Source organism: Trichomycterus rosablanca, chromosome 5 (assembly GCF_030014385.1).
Source record: "Trichomycterus rosablanca isolate fTriRos1 chromosome 5, fTriRos1.hap1, whole genome shotgun sequence".
NCBI lineage: Eukaryota > Metazoa > Chordata > Actinopteri > Siluriformes > Trichomycteridae > Trichomycterus > Trichomycterus rosablanca.
Genome location: NC_085992.1, coordinates 38657727 through 38673563, shown reverse-complemented (window position 1 = coordinate 38673563; position 15837 = coordinate 38657727). Strand labels below are relative to the sequence as shown.

The 15837-nt window shown below is 39.1% G+C and overlaps 1 protein-coding gene across 1 annotated transcript in view; it reads right to left on the bottom strand.

The window, feature by feature from the left end:
• Positions 1-15837, bottom strand: part of pcdh15a (protocadherin-related 15a) — a 483603-nt gene that overhangs the window by 285835 nt on the left and 181931 nt on the right. Inside the window, exons 5-6 of the mRNA XM_062995172.1 lie at positions 11386-11546; positions 5008-5163 (exon numbers count right to left, since the gene is read on the bottom strand). Coding sequence (XP_062851242.1) covers positions 5008-5163; positions 11386-11546 — 317 coding nt within the window. The remainder of the gene's footprint in view (positions 1-5007; positions 5164-11385; positions 11547-15837) is intronic.

Below are 15837 nucleotides of genomic sequence, written 5' to 3'. Positions count from 1 at the left end.
AAAATGCAGATGTACCCCTCAGCATTGATGATGCCTTAACCAATAAGCAAGTTACCCATACCATTGGCACCTACACACCCCTATACCATGACTGATTCTGGCTTTTAAACTTGTGCACCACTAATAATAGGAATGGTGCATTACCTGCATTACCTGCTGTAGGCTTGGAAAACATACTGCCTATTATTTCTGAGAATAATTTGAGAGATCCACAGCACTCTGCTCCCACTCTGTATTAGTCCATCTCTGATCAGCTTAAACCCAGAGAAACTGGCAGCATTTGTAGATGTAGCAACGAACTGTGCTTATTGACGAGGGTTTTCCAAAGTACGCCAGAGCCTATGTGGTTGTATTCATTAAATAAACATGCTGCTTCGTGACAGGCTATCAATACTGATTTTCGACTTTGTTGCAGGCGTCAGATCAGAAATGTTTACAATTATATTTACAAGAAGCTATGAATGAATGTGAAAACATCAAATATATCTTATTTGGAATGATTTTCAATAAAATATCTGTGAAAGACTGTATATAAGTTACGGCTTACAGTTTTTATTTGAATTTTACTGTTCCAGCTTCTTTGATCATGTGGTTGTAACGTACTCAAGTACTGTATTAAAAACTACCCCCCCCCCCATTTCTAACACCAACACAGCCATAACATTAAAACCACCTCCTCATTTCTACACTCACTGTACATTTTATCAGCTCCACTTACCATACATAAGCACTTTGTAGTTCTACAATTACTGCCTGTAGTCCATCTATTTCTCAACATACCTTTATAGCCTGCTTTCACCCTGTCCTTCAATGGTCAGGACCCCCACATGACCACTACAGAGTAAGTATTATTTAGGTGCTGGATCATTCTCAGCACTGCAGTGACACTGACATGGTGGTGGTGTGTTAGTGTGTGTTATGCTGGTATGAGTGGATCAGACACAGCAGCGCTGCTGGAGTTTTTAAATACCATGTCCACTCGTGTCCACAAATACCATGTCAGTGCCACTGCAGTGCTGAGAATGATCCACCACCCAAATAAATACCTACTCTGTAGTGGTCCTGGGAAAGTCCTGACCATTGAAGAACAGCATGAAAGGGGGCTAACAAAGCATGCAGAGAAACAGATGGACTACAGGCAGTAATTGTAGAACCACAAAGTGCTCCTATATGGTAAGTGGAGCTGATAAAATGGACAGTGAGTGTAGAAACAAGGTTTTAATGTTTTGGCTGATCGGTGTATAATTCTATAACAAATCCTTGGTTCTTTCATCAATTGAATTTAGTTTCATTCAGTCACTAGGCAGTTGTAGCCTAGTGGTTAAAGTACAGGACTAGTTACTGGAAGGTCACTAGTTTAAGTCCCAGAACTGCCAGGTTGCCACTGTTGATCCCTTGCTCAATTGCTTGCAATGTATTTAATCTCATTTGTAAGTCGCTTTGTATAAAGGCATCTGCTTAATGCTGAAAATGTAAATGTAATCAGAAGCTTGCTGGTTCAAGCCCCACCACTGCCAGGTTGCCACTGTTGGACCCTTGAGAAAGGCTCTTAACCCTTAGTTGCTTAGATTGAATACTGTCCAAGTACTGTAAGTCGCTTTAGATAAAAGCATCTGCTAAACGCCATAAATGTGAAGTGATTTATTCTGGTCAGGGTAGTGGTGGGTCTGGCACCACATGGTACCACCCACACTTACTTACAAATAGGAAACATTAAGAACAGCAAATCAAACATCGGCATGCTTTGGAAGGTGGGAGAAAACTGGAGTATTTGTGGGGTGGGGGGGCACACATGGACACACGGGGTACATGATAAACCCCTCCCTGACAATCCCCATAGACAAGAGTAGAAATTAGATCCCCATGAATGTACCCACAATACATTTAGAGTTGCAAATTTACATTTTCATTATTTAGCAGACACTTTTATACAGTACTGTGACAGTATACTCTCTAAGCAATTGAGGCTTAAAGGTCTTGCTCAAGGGCCCAACAGTGGCAACCTTGCAGTGATGGGGCTTGATCCAGCCTAGGTCCACCAGACTCTGTTGCTGTATAGCACCCACTCTCAAGCTGATAGTTTAAAGCTACTGATATTAAATGATATATGGTAAACCATCACCCAACATTCACTTTATCTTCATTGTTATTACAAAAACAATTGGTTTGTTTTACCAATTTACTGTCAGCAACATCCAACCCCCTCCATGGACCGAGTGTCTGTATGTGTTTGTAAATGCACAGCCGGCTCTGGGGTAGTAACTGGGGTGGGGGAGGTAATGTTCGACCTGATGAACAAATGGAGTATGCAAGCTGACTAGGTAATTACTCTCTCTCTCTCTCTCTCTCTCTCTCTCTCTCTCTCACACACACACACACACACACACACACTTCCTTCCTCATCCATGAACAATGCATAGCAGGATTATGTCAATCACTTTAATCAAGATAAGCGGCACAGCTTCCCCACTCGGTCTCGTAGCTCATCCACACGCCGCACAGTTCTGGCCAATCACAGGCAGCCAGCCGCATTTGTCTCATCTTAACGCAAGCCAAGCCTGAAAATGAAACTCCCCGAGCCCGATGCACAGCCACATCAGTCATCCACAAGTAATGTGTCATCAGCATATGCAATTCAGGCCTGATATTAAATCATCCTTTATTATCTCTCGCATGATGCTAAATGAAATTGAGCTGTGCTAGAATTACACATGGACAGAAGAAGTAGGAAGAGAAAAAGTGGGGCGGTTCGTGAGACGGTACTTCGTCTTGGCCCGAAGAGCATTAGTTTCTGTGTTGTATTAGTGTACGGGACAGTAAATCATTAGTTCTGTTAGAAACAAGAGGGGCCCTATTATCAGCGGTTCCCCACTGGGGGTTTATAAACCCCTAGAGACTTGTGGTGGCATTGCAGTGGGTGTGTTAAACTAATAAATATATAAATAACATAAAACATTCACTTTTACACACAACAAAAGAAAACTTACATAATAAAAATACTGATTTAATTAAGATCAGGGCACAACGGCACAGCTGGTGAAGCTGGTTCTGTATTCTATCTTTACCTCCGGTCACTGTTTGTGAGGATTTTTGTATGTTCTTCCAGTGTCTGTGTTCATTTCCTTTAAGTACTGGTTTCCTACCACATTTCTGTCTACTTGTCACTATATGTATTGGTCTGCTATGGTCTGGCACAATGTCCAACGTGTATTTTCCAGGTGGCATCATACCCATTAAAACCCTGACCACGAATGGTTAGTAAAAAGAAAAGTATAAATGAATGAATGAATGAGGGTGGCATGATGGCATGGTGGCTAGCACTGTCGCCTCACAGCAAGAAGGTCCTGGGTTCGATTACCAGGTGAAGTGGTCTGTGTCTTTTCTGTGTGGAGTTTGCATGTTCTTCCTGTGTCTGTGTGGGTTTCCTCCTGGAGCTCCAGTTTCCTTCCACAGTACAATAGGTAAGGTAACTTGAGATACTATGTCCCCTAGGTGTGTGTGTGTGTGTGTGTGTGTGTGTGCATTTACCCTGTGATGAACTGGCAACCTGTTCAGGGTGTTTCCTGCCTTTTGCCCAGTAAATTGTACTCACTGTTACCCTGATTAGGATTAGGCAGTGGTAAAACAGACAATGAATGAATGCATGAATTAATTAATGAAATAATTAATTAATTAATGCTGCCTGCAAAGAGTCGAGGAATAATACGTTAATCAGGGTGTAGCTCTCCTTACACAAAGCTGATCCGCATATGAACTCGCCTTGAGCAGTTGAAAAGATGCAGTCTTAGAAAATGGAAAATTTAAGAATGTAAGACTAAAGCTTTATACAAACGTTAAGATGTTTTTAATCATTCCTGGGGTAGATACGTAGTTAAGTGGTAATGTACGAGATTAAATAGTGTTGTACGAGTTACAATATTAATAATATAAGTATTATAAGTGGCCATAACACTAAAAAACAAACATTTACATTTTCAGCATTTAGCAGACGCTTTTATCCAAAGCGACTTACACAATGAGCAATTGAGGGTTAAGGGCCTTGCTCAGGGACCCAACAGTGGCAACTTGGTGGTGGTGGGGCTTGAACCGACAACCTTCTGTTTACTAGTCCAGTACCTTAACCACTGAGCTATCACTGGCCCAAACATGCAATAAAATAGTAGTATTTATTATTATAATTCTTCTTCTTCTTCTTCTTCTTATTATTATTATTATTTTTATTATTATCATTTATTTCTTTATTTTTAATTTGTTAGCTTATGCCGCTCAGGTGGCGCAGCGGTAAAAAGACACGCTGCAACCAGAGCTGGATTCTGAGTACCTCGTATCGAATCCAAATCTGCCTTACCGGTTCGAGGCTGAGTGGCTGTATGAGCAACGATTGGCCAGTTGCTCAGTTGGGGGGTGGGACAAAGAACCGGATGTGGGTCTCTCTCAATGCGATTACGACCTCTGCCGGCTGATTAGAGGTGCCTGCACAGAGATGAGGAAGAGTGCCCTTAGGGTGTGTCTCTCCGAATGGGCGTCAGGGCAGGGTTCGGCATAGACAGAGAGGAAGCACGATGCAAATTGAACAATTGGATGCGCTAAAGGGGGAGAAAAAGGGGAGAAAAAAAAAAAATTATAATAAAAAACTATATTTGTTAGCTTATCCAAAAACTACTAAATGCAGATGTTTTAATTTGACAGTCTGGGGCGCAATACAATTGGCCGTGTTTAAAGGAAGAGAAGGTCGAACAGGGTCTCTTCTCACTGTTGCTGAAGTATAGGAACTCCAGGACTTGCCCAGGTGCCTACACTAATGTGGGTGGGGGGTCACATGAAGCTTCACAGGGCTCTCCATACGCGATACGGCTCTGTGTCTAGAGAGAGAGTGTGTGGTAAGCCGATTCTCTTTGATCAGATCAAGGGTTGTGCAAGCAGCAGCGCATTCACAGTTGGGAATTGGAAATGACTAGATCGATAGAAAACAATCAAGAAAAAAGGTAACAGTATAGCAGACCTTACCTCATTGACTGCCACGTAGTAGCGTGGATGCTGGAACTGTGGCGTGTTGTCGTTTCTGTCACGCACAACAATTCGGACCTCGTGCAGGATAACTGTGCCCACCAGCTCGTTGGTACACTGAACCTGAACCACTATGGTTGTAATGTAGTTCGGAGGCTGAAAAAAGAAAGACGGTAATTACCATTTTTATTTATATGTATTATACATCTTAAACCCTGTGTAAACATAACTGTTTACCAGGAACCTGACTTTCTAAAATCCCACTTAAATACTTGTTTGCACATGCAGTGTAAACGATGAGTCCACAAAAACATAGTTTGATAAGTTTGGTGTGGAGAAACTCCAGGGGCCTACACAGAGTCTGACTTTAACCTCAATTAAACATCTTGGAGATAAACTAGAACGCTGACTGTGAGCCAGGTCTTCTTCCCTAACACTGACTAACATCTTAATTGTTCTTTTAACTAAATGGGCCCAAATTTCAAAGGACACAGTCCAAAATTGTAGAAAAAAGCTTTCCTAGAAGCCCGAAGGCTGTTACAGTTACATAACAATTGGTTTTAGAGTAAGATATTCAATAATAAGCTAATGGTCAGGTGTCCACATACTTTTGGCCATATAGAATATGTTGTAAAATGTGAATGTTTGTGTTATGTACATGAACTGCAAAAGTCCTTTCATTAAATATTCTGTTTAATTAACTGATGTTTGATACACCAGCTTTAGTCATGTTGCAATCAAAGGTTGCCAGATCTCTGATCTTTTTTTTTTCACTCCCAGATTCTGGTTTCGGGGTTTAAATACGTTCAAATTATTAAATATTAAAACATGAACTAGCTGCCATTAAAAAAGCCATTTATTTGTAAAATAATTTAAAAAATGACATGGTTTTAACAGGGCCCATCTGTTGGGCAAGCTTGAACCAAACTCATATATGGCAACACAGATCACAGCGGTAGTCCAGATCTTGGAAGATAAAAGAGAGGCTGAATCCATTTTAAACCAGTTTTCCAGCATCAAACTGTCTGTTCGCTTGTTCTGGCATCAGTGTTGTCCATTTAAATTTGTTTGATGCATCAACAAATGTGTCTTTGTTTCTGAACCTGTGTTTCATCTTTGGTCTCGAGTGTATTTCTGGTTTTATGTTTGACCAATTTCACAGCAGCTTTTAAACTATTCACCTCAAACAAAAAGCAATGGGTGGGTGGTAGCTGGTACGAGGAACAGTTTGTGTGATGAACTACATCTTCAGTAAACTGAACAAAGTTAAGGCGGCTTTGAGGAAGTTTAGGTGGCTTTGACAAGAATTTGTATCACAGTCTGACGGTTTTACAGTATATCAGGGTATGTTTTTTTTTATTTTATTTTTTTATTTATTTATATTTGTATGACTGGGACTTGTTATATGTCTGTGGCTGATTTTACTGTCATAAGTACATAGAATATAAAACGTTTTCATTTCCCCATGTACACCAATCAGCCATAACATTAAAACCACCCCCTTGTTTCTACACTCACTGTCCATTTTATCAGCTCCACTTACCATATAGAAGCACTTTGTAGTTCTACAATTACTGACTGTAGTCCATCTGTTTCTTCGCATGCTTTGTTAGCCCCCTTTCATGCTGTTCTCCAATGGTCAGGACTCTCCCAGGACCACCACAGAGCAGGTATTATTTAGGTGGTGGATCATTCTCAGCACTGCAGTGACAATGACATGGTGGTGGTGTGTTAGTGTGTGTTGTGCTGGTATGAGTGGATAAGACACAGCAGCGCTGATGGAGTTTTAAACACCTCACTGTCACTGCTGGACTGAGAATAGTCCACCAACCAAAAATATCCAGCCAACAGCACCCTCGTGGGCAGCGTCCTGTGACCACTGAAGAAGGTCTAGAAGATGACCGACTCAAACAGCAGCAAAAGATGAGCGATCGTCTCTGACTTTACATCTACAAGGTGGACCAACCTTACCGTACAGTATCTAGTGTTTTAATCTGTGTAGGAACAAAAAAAAAACTTCTAAACTGCCGACACGGCATATCGAGAAAACCTCTCTTATCTCTTAACACTTACTGTTATGCTAACGCTACCTGGTTAACAAGTATCTAATCTGCACAACGCTCCATACACGCTTTTAGCTGTTGTATTAACTATGCTACAGTATGGTGGTATATAAAAATCCATACCGTACGAGGAATCAAAGCTGGTATACTGAATGGACCATCATACATAGAGATTGTATTGATTTTATAGATGAGTTTGTACTGATTTTTTAATTTTACTGTATTAATTTTATTGTATTTATCTACAGTATATTGATTTTCTGTTAGATTTTAGATTTTGTTTATTGATGTCTGTTACTTTCTTGCTTTTGTAAGGTGTCCCTGAGTGTTTTGAAAGGCGCCATAAATAAAATGGATTATTATTATTATACCGCCCAGCTCTACTTTGACATGATACCTTTTTTTTTTTATGATACCTTTTTTTTTATAGGAGTTACCTCCTGGAACTGCACAAATAATTTCTGCACCTTACTTGTATTTTTGCACCTTATTTACTTTTTAGGCACCTTATCGGCATTGCCAATTTTACGCTGCTAATGTACAACATGTCACTACCTCATGAACCATTGTACCATCTATTCACCATCATGTACTAACACTTGTCTTTAGTCCTGTCTTCTAATTACTTGTTTATATTAGGGATAATTAGGAATATCTTTTGTAGTTATTTATTATAGGATTTTTTGTATTTATTGTTGTATTTACAGTGTTTTGTATTATCTTGCACTTTTTGTACCGTGTTACACCGTGATCCTAGAGGAACGCTGTTTCGTTTCAATATGTACTTGTATGTAGCTGAAATGACAATAAAACCTCTCTGACTCTGACTCTGATGAGCATTGTGTGCTTCATTCACTGCAAGGTTGGGCGCTGCTTACTGTGGCGTTTGCGCCTTTCACATGATACGCAGTAAAACTTTCTTTTGGCCACTAAGCAGAAGGCTTTTCCCAAAACTGACAGTTTATTCAAATGCAGTTCATTTTTTAATTTTATTTTAGTTAAAAAACAATAAAGGTCTGGTAGTGGTCATGATTTGAAGATGTGAAGATAAAAATTCGGCAGAAAAATCAAATGGATTCATAAAACTGTATTGTTTGGTTTATTGAAAAGTGAATTTAAACTTATTGAAAAGCTATGAAGCCACGGCGAGAGATTCTGGGGTTAGTAAACTTGCTTTGTAAAATGTAAACCTGGTCTCCACATTTCAGTTTACTAATCACCATGCTGTATTTTACATTTACATTTTTGGCATTTAGCAGACACTTTTATCCAAAGTGACTTACAATACTGTGACAGTATATTTTCTAAGCAATTAAGGGGTTAAGGGTCTTGCTCAAGGGCCCAACAGTGGCAACCTGTAAGTGGTGGGGCTTGAACCAGCGACCTTTCGATTACTAGTCCAGTATCCTAACCACTAGTCTACAACTGCCCTGAAAAATTATTTCGATAGAAACAGTTCAGGTTTTTGTGAAACAGTGAGAATCAGTTTCTCTCCACCATGTCTGCATCATATTAACTATCTGTCTCATCAAGCAGACACTTATATTTTTTTAAGTGACTTACAATTATGACTGAATACAATTTGAGCAATTAAGGGGTTAAGGGCCTTGCTCAGGGATATTGCACAACAATATCCAATAATAAGTTAATGGTCAGGCGTCCACATACTTTTGGCCATAAAGAATATGTTGTAAAATGTAACTTGTGCATGTCTGTGTTTTTGCATTTAAACTGAAAAAATGTAGGAGATCCTTTGATTAAATATTCTGTTTAATTTACTGATGTTGGATACATCAGCCTTAGTCATTTTGCAAGAAGAGGTTGCCAAATCTTTGATTTTTCTGCCGGTGTTACGGTTGTTTTACATCATCAAACCTGATGATTAGATCTTATGTTTTGATGAAAACAAACAGAATAACAAATGTGTTTATATTCATCAGCACTGCTGACGTATGATGTATAAGGTAATCCACAGATAAGCAGTAAATATTTTACAGTACCATAAAATACCAGTTATTTAGCAAGAGAGTGTTCCATGTTTCCATTTGCAAACAGTAAAGCTCAAAGTAAAGGACACTGTTTATTATCTTGTGTCTGTAATATTACTAGCAGGAGTTTGTTTATAGCCCAGTATCAATTGTGTTCTCTTTTTCTGCATTTTTTAAGCCAGATGCAATGTGAGCAAAGATGATGCAGCTTTAGGTGGCTTTTAACATGATAAGCATTGTGTGCTTCACCCTTCACGTGATAAGCAGTGAAACTTCCTGTTGGCCACTAAGCAGAAAGCTTGATATATGTTTTATTTAAATCTCATATTAACAATCCGTCTCATCTGCATTTACATTTGTGGGATTTAGCAGACACTTTTATTCAAAGTGACTTACAATTATGACTGAATACAATTTGAGCAATTGAAGGTTAGGGGTCTTGCTCAGGTGCCCTACAGTGTCATCTTGGCGATAGTGGGGCTTGAACCAGCAACCTTCTCACTATTATTCCAGTACCATTTGCATTTTTGGCATTTAGCTGACGCCGTTATCCAAAGCAACTTACAGTACTGTGACAGTATACAGTCTAAGCAACTGAGGGTTAAGGGCCGTGCTCAAGGGCCCAACAATGGCAACCTGGCAGTGGTGGGGCTTGAACCAGTAACCTTCTGATTACTAGTCCAGTACCTTAACCGCTAGATTACAACGTCTCTACCCAACCATCAGTACTTTAACAACTGAGCTTCCTCTGCCTGGCAGTGCTTTGAAAAAGATCAGCAGCAAACTGGGATGAGAATCAATCAGACTGAACTTCGAGTGCAGCGATGAGTGGTAAAAACCGAGCGGCAAAGCTGCAAATCAATAAACCTGCCAGGTGCACAATCACGGTATAGGGCTCACTCCATAATAAAGAACAGCACAGTCAGCAGAAAAGCGGTTTTGCGGCGAATCATGTGGATTCAGCCTTATGTTGTGTCTCATAAGCTTTGTACACCTGGCTTAGAGCGTAGTTCCTTTAGCATTCTGTGTATTTCTTAGTTTCTCTGCTTCCTACATAAATCAATATGTTTGGATTAGAGTACTTAGCACAAATAAAGACTCGAGCTGATCGAACAGGCTGTCAAGCTCCTCTACAGCCTGAACCAGGACACAGGAATGTACTTGTGATCTTGATCCAACAGAGGTATTACGGTTTTACCACTCTGTCATCAACCCGGCTGCACCAAAGGCTTTCTATTAATAACCTGTTCTTACGATGATCATTGTGAATGAGTTAGGTCTGTTACGGTCGTTTTACATCCCTGAACATGATGATTTTTTTCTACAATCACTAGATTTAGATCAAACAATTTGGTGAAAACAAACAGAGTAACAAATGCATTTATATTCATCAGCACCGCTGACGTAAAATTAATGGATTTGCATCACACACTTAAACAGGAAAACCAGAAACGGCACTGAAGATGTATAAGGTAGTCCACAGATGAGCAGCAAATATTTTACACTATCATAAAATACCAGCTATTTAGCAAGAGAGTCTGCCATGTCTCCATTTGCAAACAATAAAGCACAAAGTAAAGCACACTGTTTATTATCTTGTGTCTATAATATTACTAGCAGGAGGTATTTAAGCCCAATATCAATTCTGTGTAAATGTGATCTCTTCAGGTATTTTATAATAATAATAATAATAATTAATATTATTATTATTATTAAAATTTTCTTAGTACTTTAATCAGTTAAAATAAAAGTTAAGACAATTTATTTAGTATAATACAATATAATTATTATATGTAATAGTTTCATGTATTTTTAATAATTGTGTAACATGATGCATTCATGGTGTTGTGTTACTGTACGAGAAATCTTTTATATTTTGGTTGGAAACGGTGAGGATATGAGGAGTAGTAATTGGTCATGTCTGAGAGACTGAGAGAGCTTATAGTCTGGATTTAGCGCCATCTGATTTCTACCTTGTAGGAGGCATGAGCAGCAATATACCCACCTTGACTGCAACCAGGGATCCCCCAGCAGTGGAAGACAACTTGACTACGCTAAATTGGGGATTGTCATTTATTTGAGAAATTCTTAATAAATAGAGTTTTAAAAAGTGCGGAAAAGTGCGGAAACATTTTGAACAACTCTCATATTTATTGTATTTAGTCACTAATTTATATATATTTTTTACATTTGCAAAACTTACTGTAACAAGCTAACACATCTGTAGTCTGCTATGTGATTTCAATAGCAGGTTGCTTTTATTAAACACTATTAACCACACACATCAGTGTGTTCACTTATGGACGAGCCTAAGAGAATCAACTCACGTCTCGGTCCAGTACTCGTCCAGTGCTGTTGAGGTAAAGTCTTTGCAGGGCAGGATCCAGTATCACCCAGTGATCATAGTTAGCCAATAGAGTTAGAGAGATTGTCCGGCCTGGGTCCTGCACTCGACCATTAATCTGCATATTCTCCACCAACACTGTGCCTGAAAGCGGGTGAGAGAGAGAGAGAGAGAGAGAGAGAGAGAGAGAGAGAGAGATAGGGATGATGATTATACTCTCGTTCATTGCACATAACAATACAGCTCACAATTATTACAGCAACTCAGACGTAGTGATGCAGAAAACTAAGTGCAATGGTCACATCAACCCTAACATTTGAAAGACATTAAAGTTGATTAACATCTTTGTTTAACAGCGGTTTGGGGAGACGAGGATAATACTGGTAATTAATTATATACAAAATAAATAATTAACAACATGAATTTTGATCAGCCACACATTTAAACAGACAGTTTAAAAAAAGGTTATATTCACAACCATATGGAGACATACAAGATTAATACTGGCTCTTATCTGACCCTGACAGTACAATAGCAATATCAGAGCAGTAAACTGGACACTTTATGGTACCATACACTCTAGGGTACATAAAAACTCATAAAGAAAAAAAAAAGTAAAAGAGAATGTATAACTCTTCTTATACTTGTATACTCTCATATACTTCTTATTAATTGAATAATACAGAAAATGAACAAATAAAATAAATGATGCAGTGTTTTAGGTCAGGGGTTTTGCGCCCCCCTCCGTGTGTTGACCTCGAACTTGCATACTCTGCTTTGGCTGACAGAAAACTCAGGGGAGCTAACTTTTAGCTCCACGGGCAGAACGAGTCTGACTTGGCTACCGCTCTGTGGTAATACCCAGTTTAATTAAGCCTCCGACCAGTAAGAAAAGCAAGTCACACAAAATGTTCCTGTAGTTGGCATTAATTTGAAACAGCAGGATTCATTAATAACAGTAAAAACAAAGAGCTGACTGAGAAGAGAAACTCAGAACGTGCATATGCTTCGCTTCATACGAATCGACTCCAGACTCACTTATAGCGACACTGTGAACAGAGCATCTCCCACTATACACCCCTCTTAAAGACACACACACACACGTCCTATAACAGCAGTCATTGTTTTTGTCACCGATTTATCTTCACTGTCTCCTGAGGGTGAAAAATTAATTGCTTTAGTTTTAGAAGTAAAAAAATCTCGTAATGTCATGCCCCCTGGACAGGTACTCACGCCTCACAGGTTGAAAATCCCTGTTTTAGAGTAGCAGGATATTTGTTCATGTTAATACTGCCATGTAACAATTATTCAACCCTTACATAATACTGCTGATGGTAAAACCACCATCTAGTCTGTATGACCTTAAGTTGGGTTACAACATGAAACATTGGAAACTTAATAACCACCCTTTGGTTTAGCTGTGATGTTATATAAACACCATCCAAATGTGTTCAAGATGTGTTGCAACCATGGTGATTCCAATACACTAAAATGGCAATGGGTTAAGAAGATTCGCAAGACCTTGATCATTCCTAGAAACACTATTGGAAGTACTTTCCAGAAGTTCCAAAATTATGGCAGAGCTGCAAACTTGCCTGGCCATGGAGGGAAGCCCAAAATTGTATTCAGAGGCCTTATCAGGACAGCAAAGAAAAAAATCCAAAATTTCAGGATGACCTGATGAAGGCTGGGACATGGCTGGTAAATGGCATCTATAAGAACTTTTAACAGCCAAGGACTTCATGGCTAGACTAGTCAAAAATATTTTTTCTATCATTTAATCTATAGACTATTTTATCGATTAGTCGATTAATCTAAACAATTAACTTTCCTCCAAAACATTTATTTCTGAATCTCATTTAAGCTTCTTTTATTTTAACAACAAACTGTGTGGCATATTAATATGACACAAAACTAAATGTAAACAGGGTTTATGTCCATATTATCAAATTCTTAAGTGCTCCATATTAAACAAAGTGCAACATGTGTTTATGTCATTCTGTACACAAAGCAAAGTGCTTAAACTTATAGCAGAAATAAAATGGTTAGATGTAGCCATGTCTCAATAAGTCCAACGTACAGTAAAGTCAGAATGAGCCCAGATTCTAACCTACACATTCACTCAAAAATTATTTCACATTCTAAGTGATGTAAACAAAGTGCTAAGTGTTTCACGTGAGAATTTTTTGCACTTTGAGCTCCGTGGCAACCGCAAAAGTCGCGAGCCCAACCCAGCAAAGTACACGGCGGTCTAACTGAACTCGCTAAGGAATAAGGTATTCCAAGATCTCCGTGATTAAGAAGCTTAATGAAACAATATATAAGTAAAAGTTTTGCTGCGTCTCATGCGCCAAAACTGAACTCGCTAAGAAATACGGCATTCAAAGATCTCCATGGTTAGGAAGAGTAATGAAACAATATAGACGTGCAACATCGTGCTAGTGCTGCTGTGGAACCATCAAAGCTTTACACAGTGTACAAACCACCTTTTTGTTTTGTGCCAGTTTTACGTTTTCCCAAACTTTTGATGATTTGGGTCTTGGGAAAACTTTTAGCTTTTCTTTGAAAGCTGTCTACAATCGGCCTCTGACTGCTGCAGACGGCATTTTTTAAGACTGCGCTCAATGCCGCCAACCAGTGACTGGACCAAATACGACTTAGGTCATGCACGCAGCAAGTAGTGCTGAGGGAAATCATATAAATGGTTATATGAATGGAAACGTTGTAAAAATGAAAAAGGATCATTTATAAACATAGTTTTAAAAACAATGCATCGACTACCAATTACGGCAGCCCTATATAATATTATTCTATTTTTATGTCATCTACAATTACAGGCTTCCCAGTGAATTTTAGATAATCTTATAACAAAATTGTTGCATGTGCCAACATATTTATATGGCAAAATGTCTGTTGAAGAATGAAGGTGATGCAAATTGATGCTTTAAACTTAAGTCTTATTCAAAAAGGAAATAAAAATCATTTAAAAGCATCTTTAAAACATTTGAAGCATTTGATCCTATCAGTGTTCTGGAAAGACATGACTTCTATATGATTTTTCAATACAAATATGATTCCATTTTGTTGGTCATGTATTCATCGTAATGTGTGTAAAAAAAAGTTCTGCCAAGAGTTAAATGTTGAAAGCTTATTGATTTTGATTGCTCTAAAAAAAAGTTTACAGGTTGCAGGGGTGACTAACTGTGGCCTTGTGTTCTGCCTGAAAAGTTCCACGCTAAAGAAGCTAGAAGGTTAGTTCTCCATTGCAAATTAGCTTGCAGCATGCTGAAAAAAAACCGATGCCCTATTAGAGCACAAACAGCAAAAGATTTGCATTGGATTCAGGAGAAAGTTACACGAATCAGCCATAACACTTTAAACCACCTCCTTGTTTCTACACACATTGTCCATTCTATCAGCTCAACTCACCATATAGAAGCACTTTGTAGTTCTACAATTACTGACTGTAGTCCATCTGTTTCTCTGCATGCTTTGTTAGCCCCCTTTCATGCTGTTCTTTAATGGTCAGGACTCTCCCAGGACCACTACAAAGCAGGTATTATTTGGGTGGTGGGTCATTCAGCACTGCAGTGGTGCATGGTGGTGGTGTGTTAGTGTGTGTTGTGCTGGTATGAGTGGATAAGACATGGCAGCACTGCTGGAGTTTTTAAACACCTCACTGTCACTGCTGGATTGAGAATAGTCCACCAACCAAAAATATATCCAGCCAACAGCGTCCTGCATGTAGGCGACGTCCTGTGACCACTGATGAACTCAAACAGCAGCAATAGATGAGCGATCATCTCTGACTTTATCTCTGACTTTAAATCTACAACAAAGTGGACAGTGAGTGGACACTGTATTTAAAAACTCCAGCAGCACTGCTGTGTCTGATCCACTCATACCAGCACAACACACACTAACACACCACCACCATGTCAGTGTCACTGCAGTGTAGAGGATCATCCACTTCATTTAATTTACATTTATGACATTTAGCAGATGCTTTTTATCCATAGCAATCTAGAACTGTGACTGAATACAATGCAAGCCATTGACGGCAACAGTCTCAACTTATTTCGTTATTTATTTATTAGGATTTTATCGTCATGTTTTACACACTTTGATTACATTCATGACAGGACCGTAGTTACTGATTACCCATGATTCATCAGTTCAAGTTTAAAATCAAACACAGTCATGGACAATTTAGTATCTCCAGTTAACCTGACTGCATGTCTTTGGACTGTGAGAGGAAACCAGAGCTCCCGGATGAAACCCACACAGACACAGGGAGAACATGCAAACTGCACACAGAAAGGATCTGAACCGCCAAAACCCAGGACCTTCTTACTGTGACGCGACAGCGCTACCCACCGAGCAGATGCTTTTTATCCATAGCGATCTACAATTATGACTGAATACAATGCAAGTC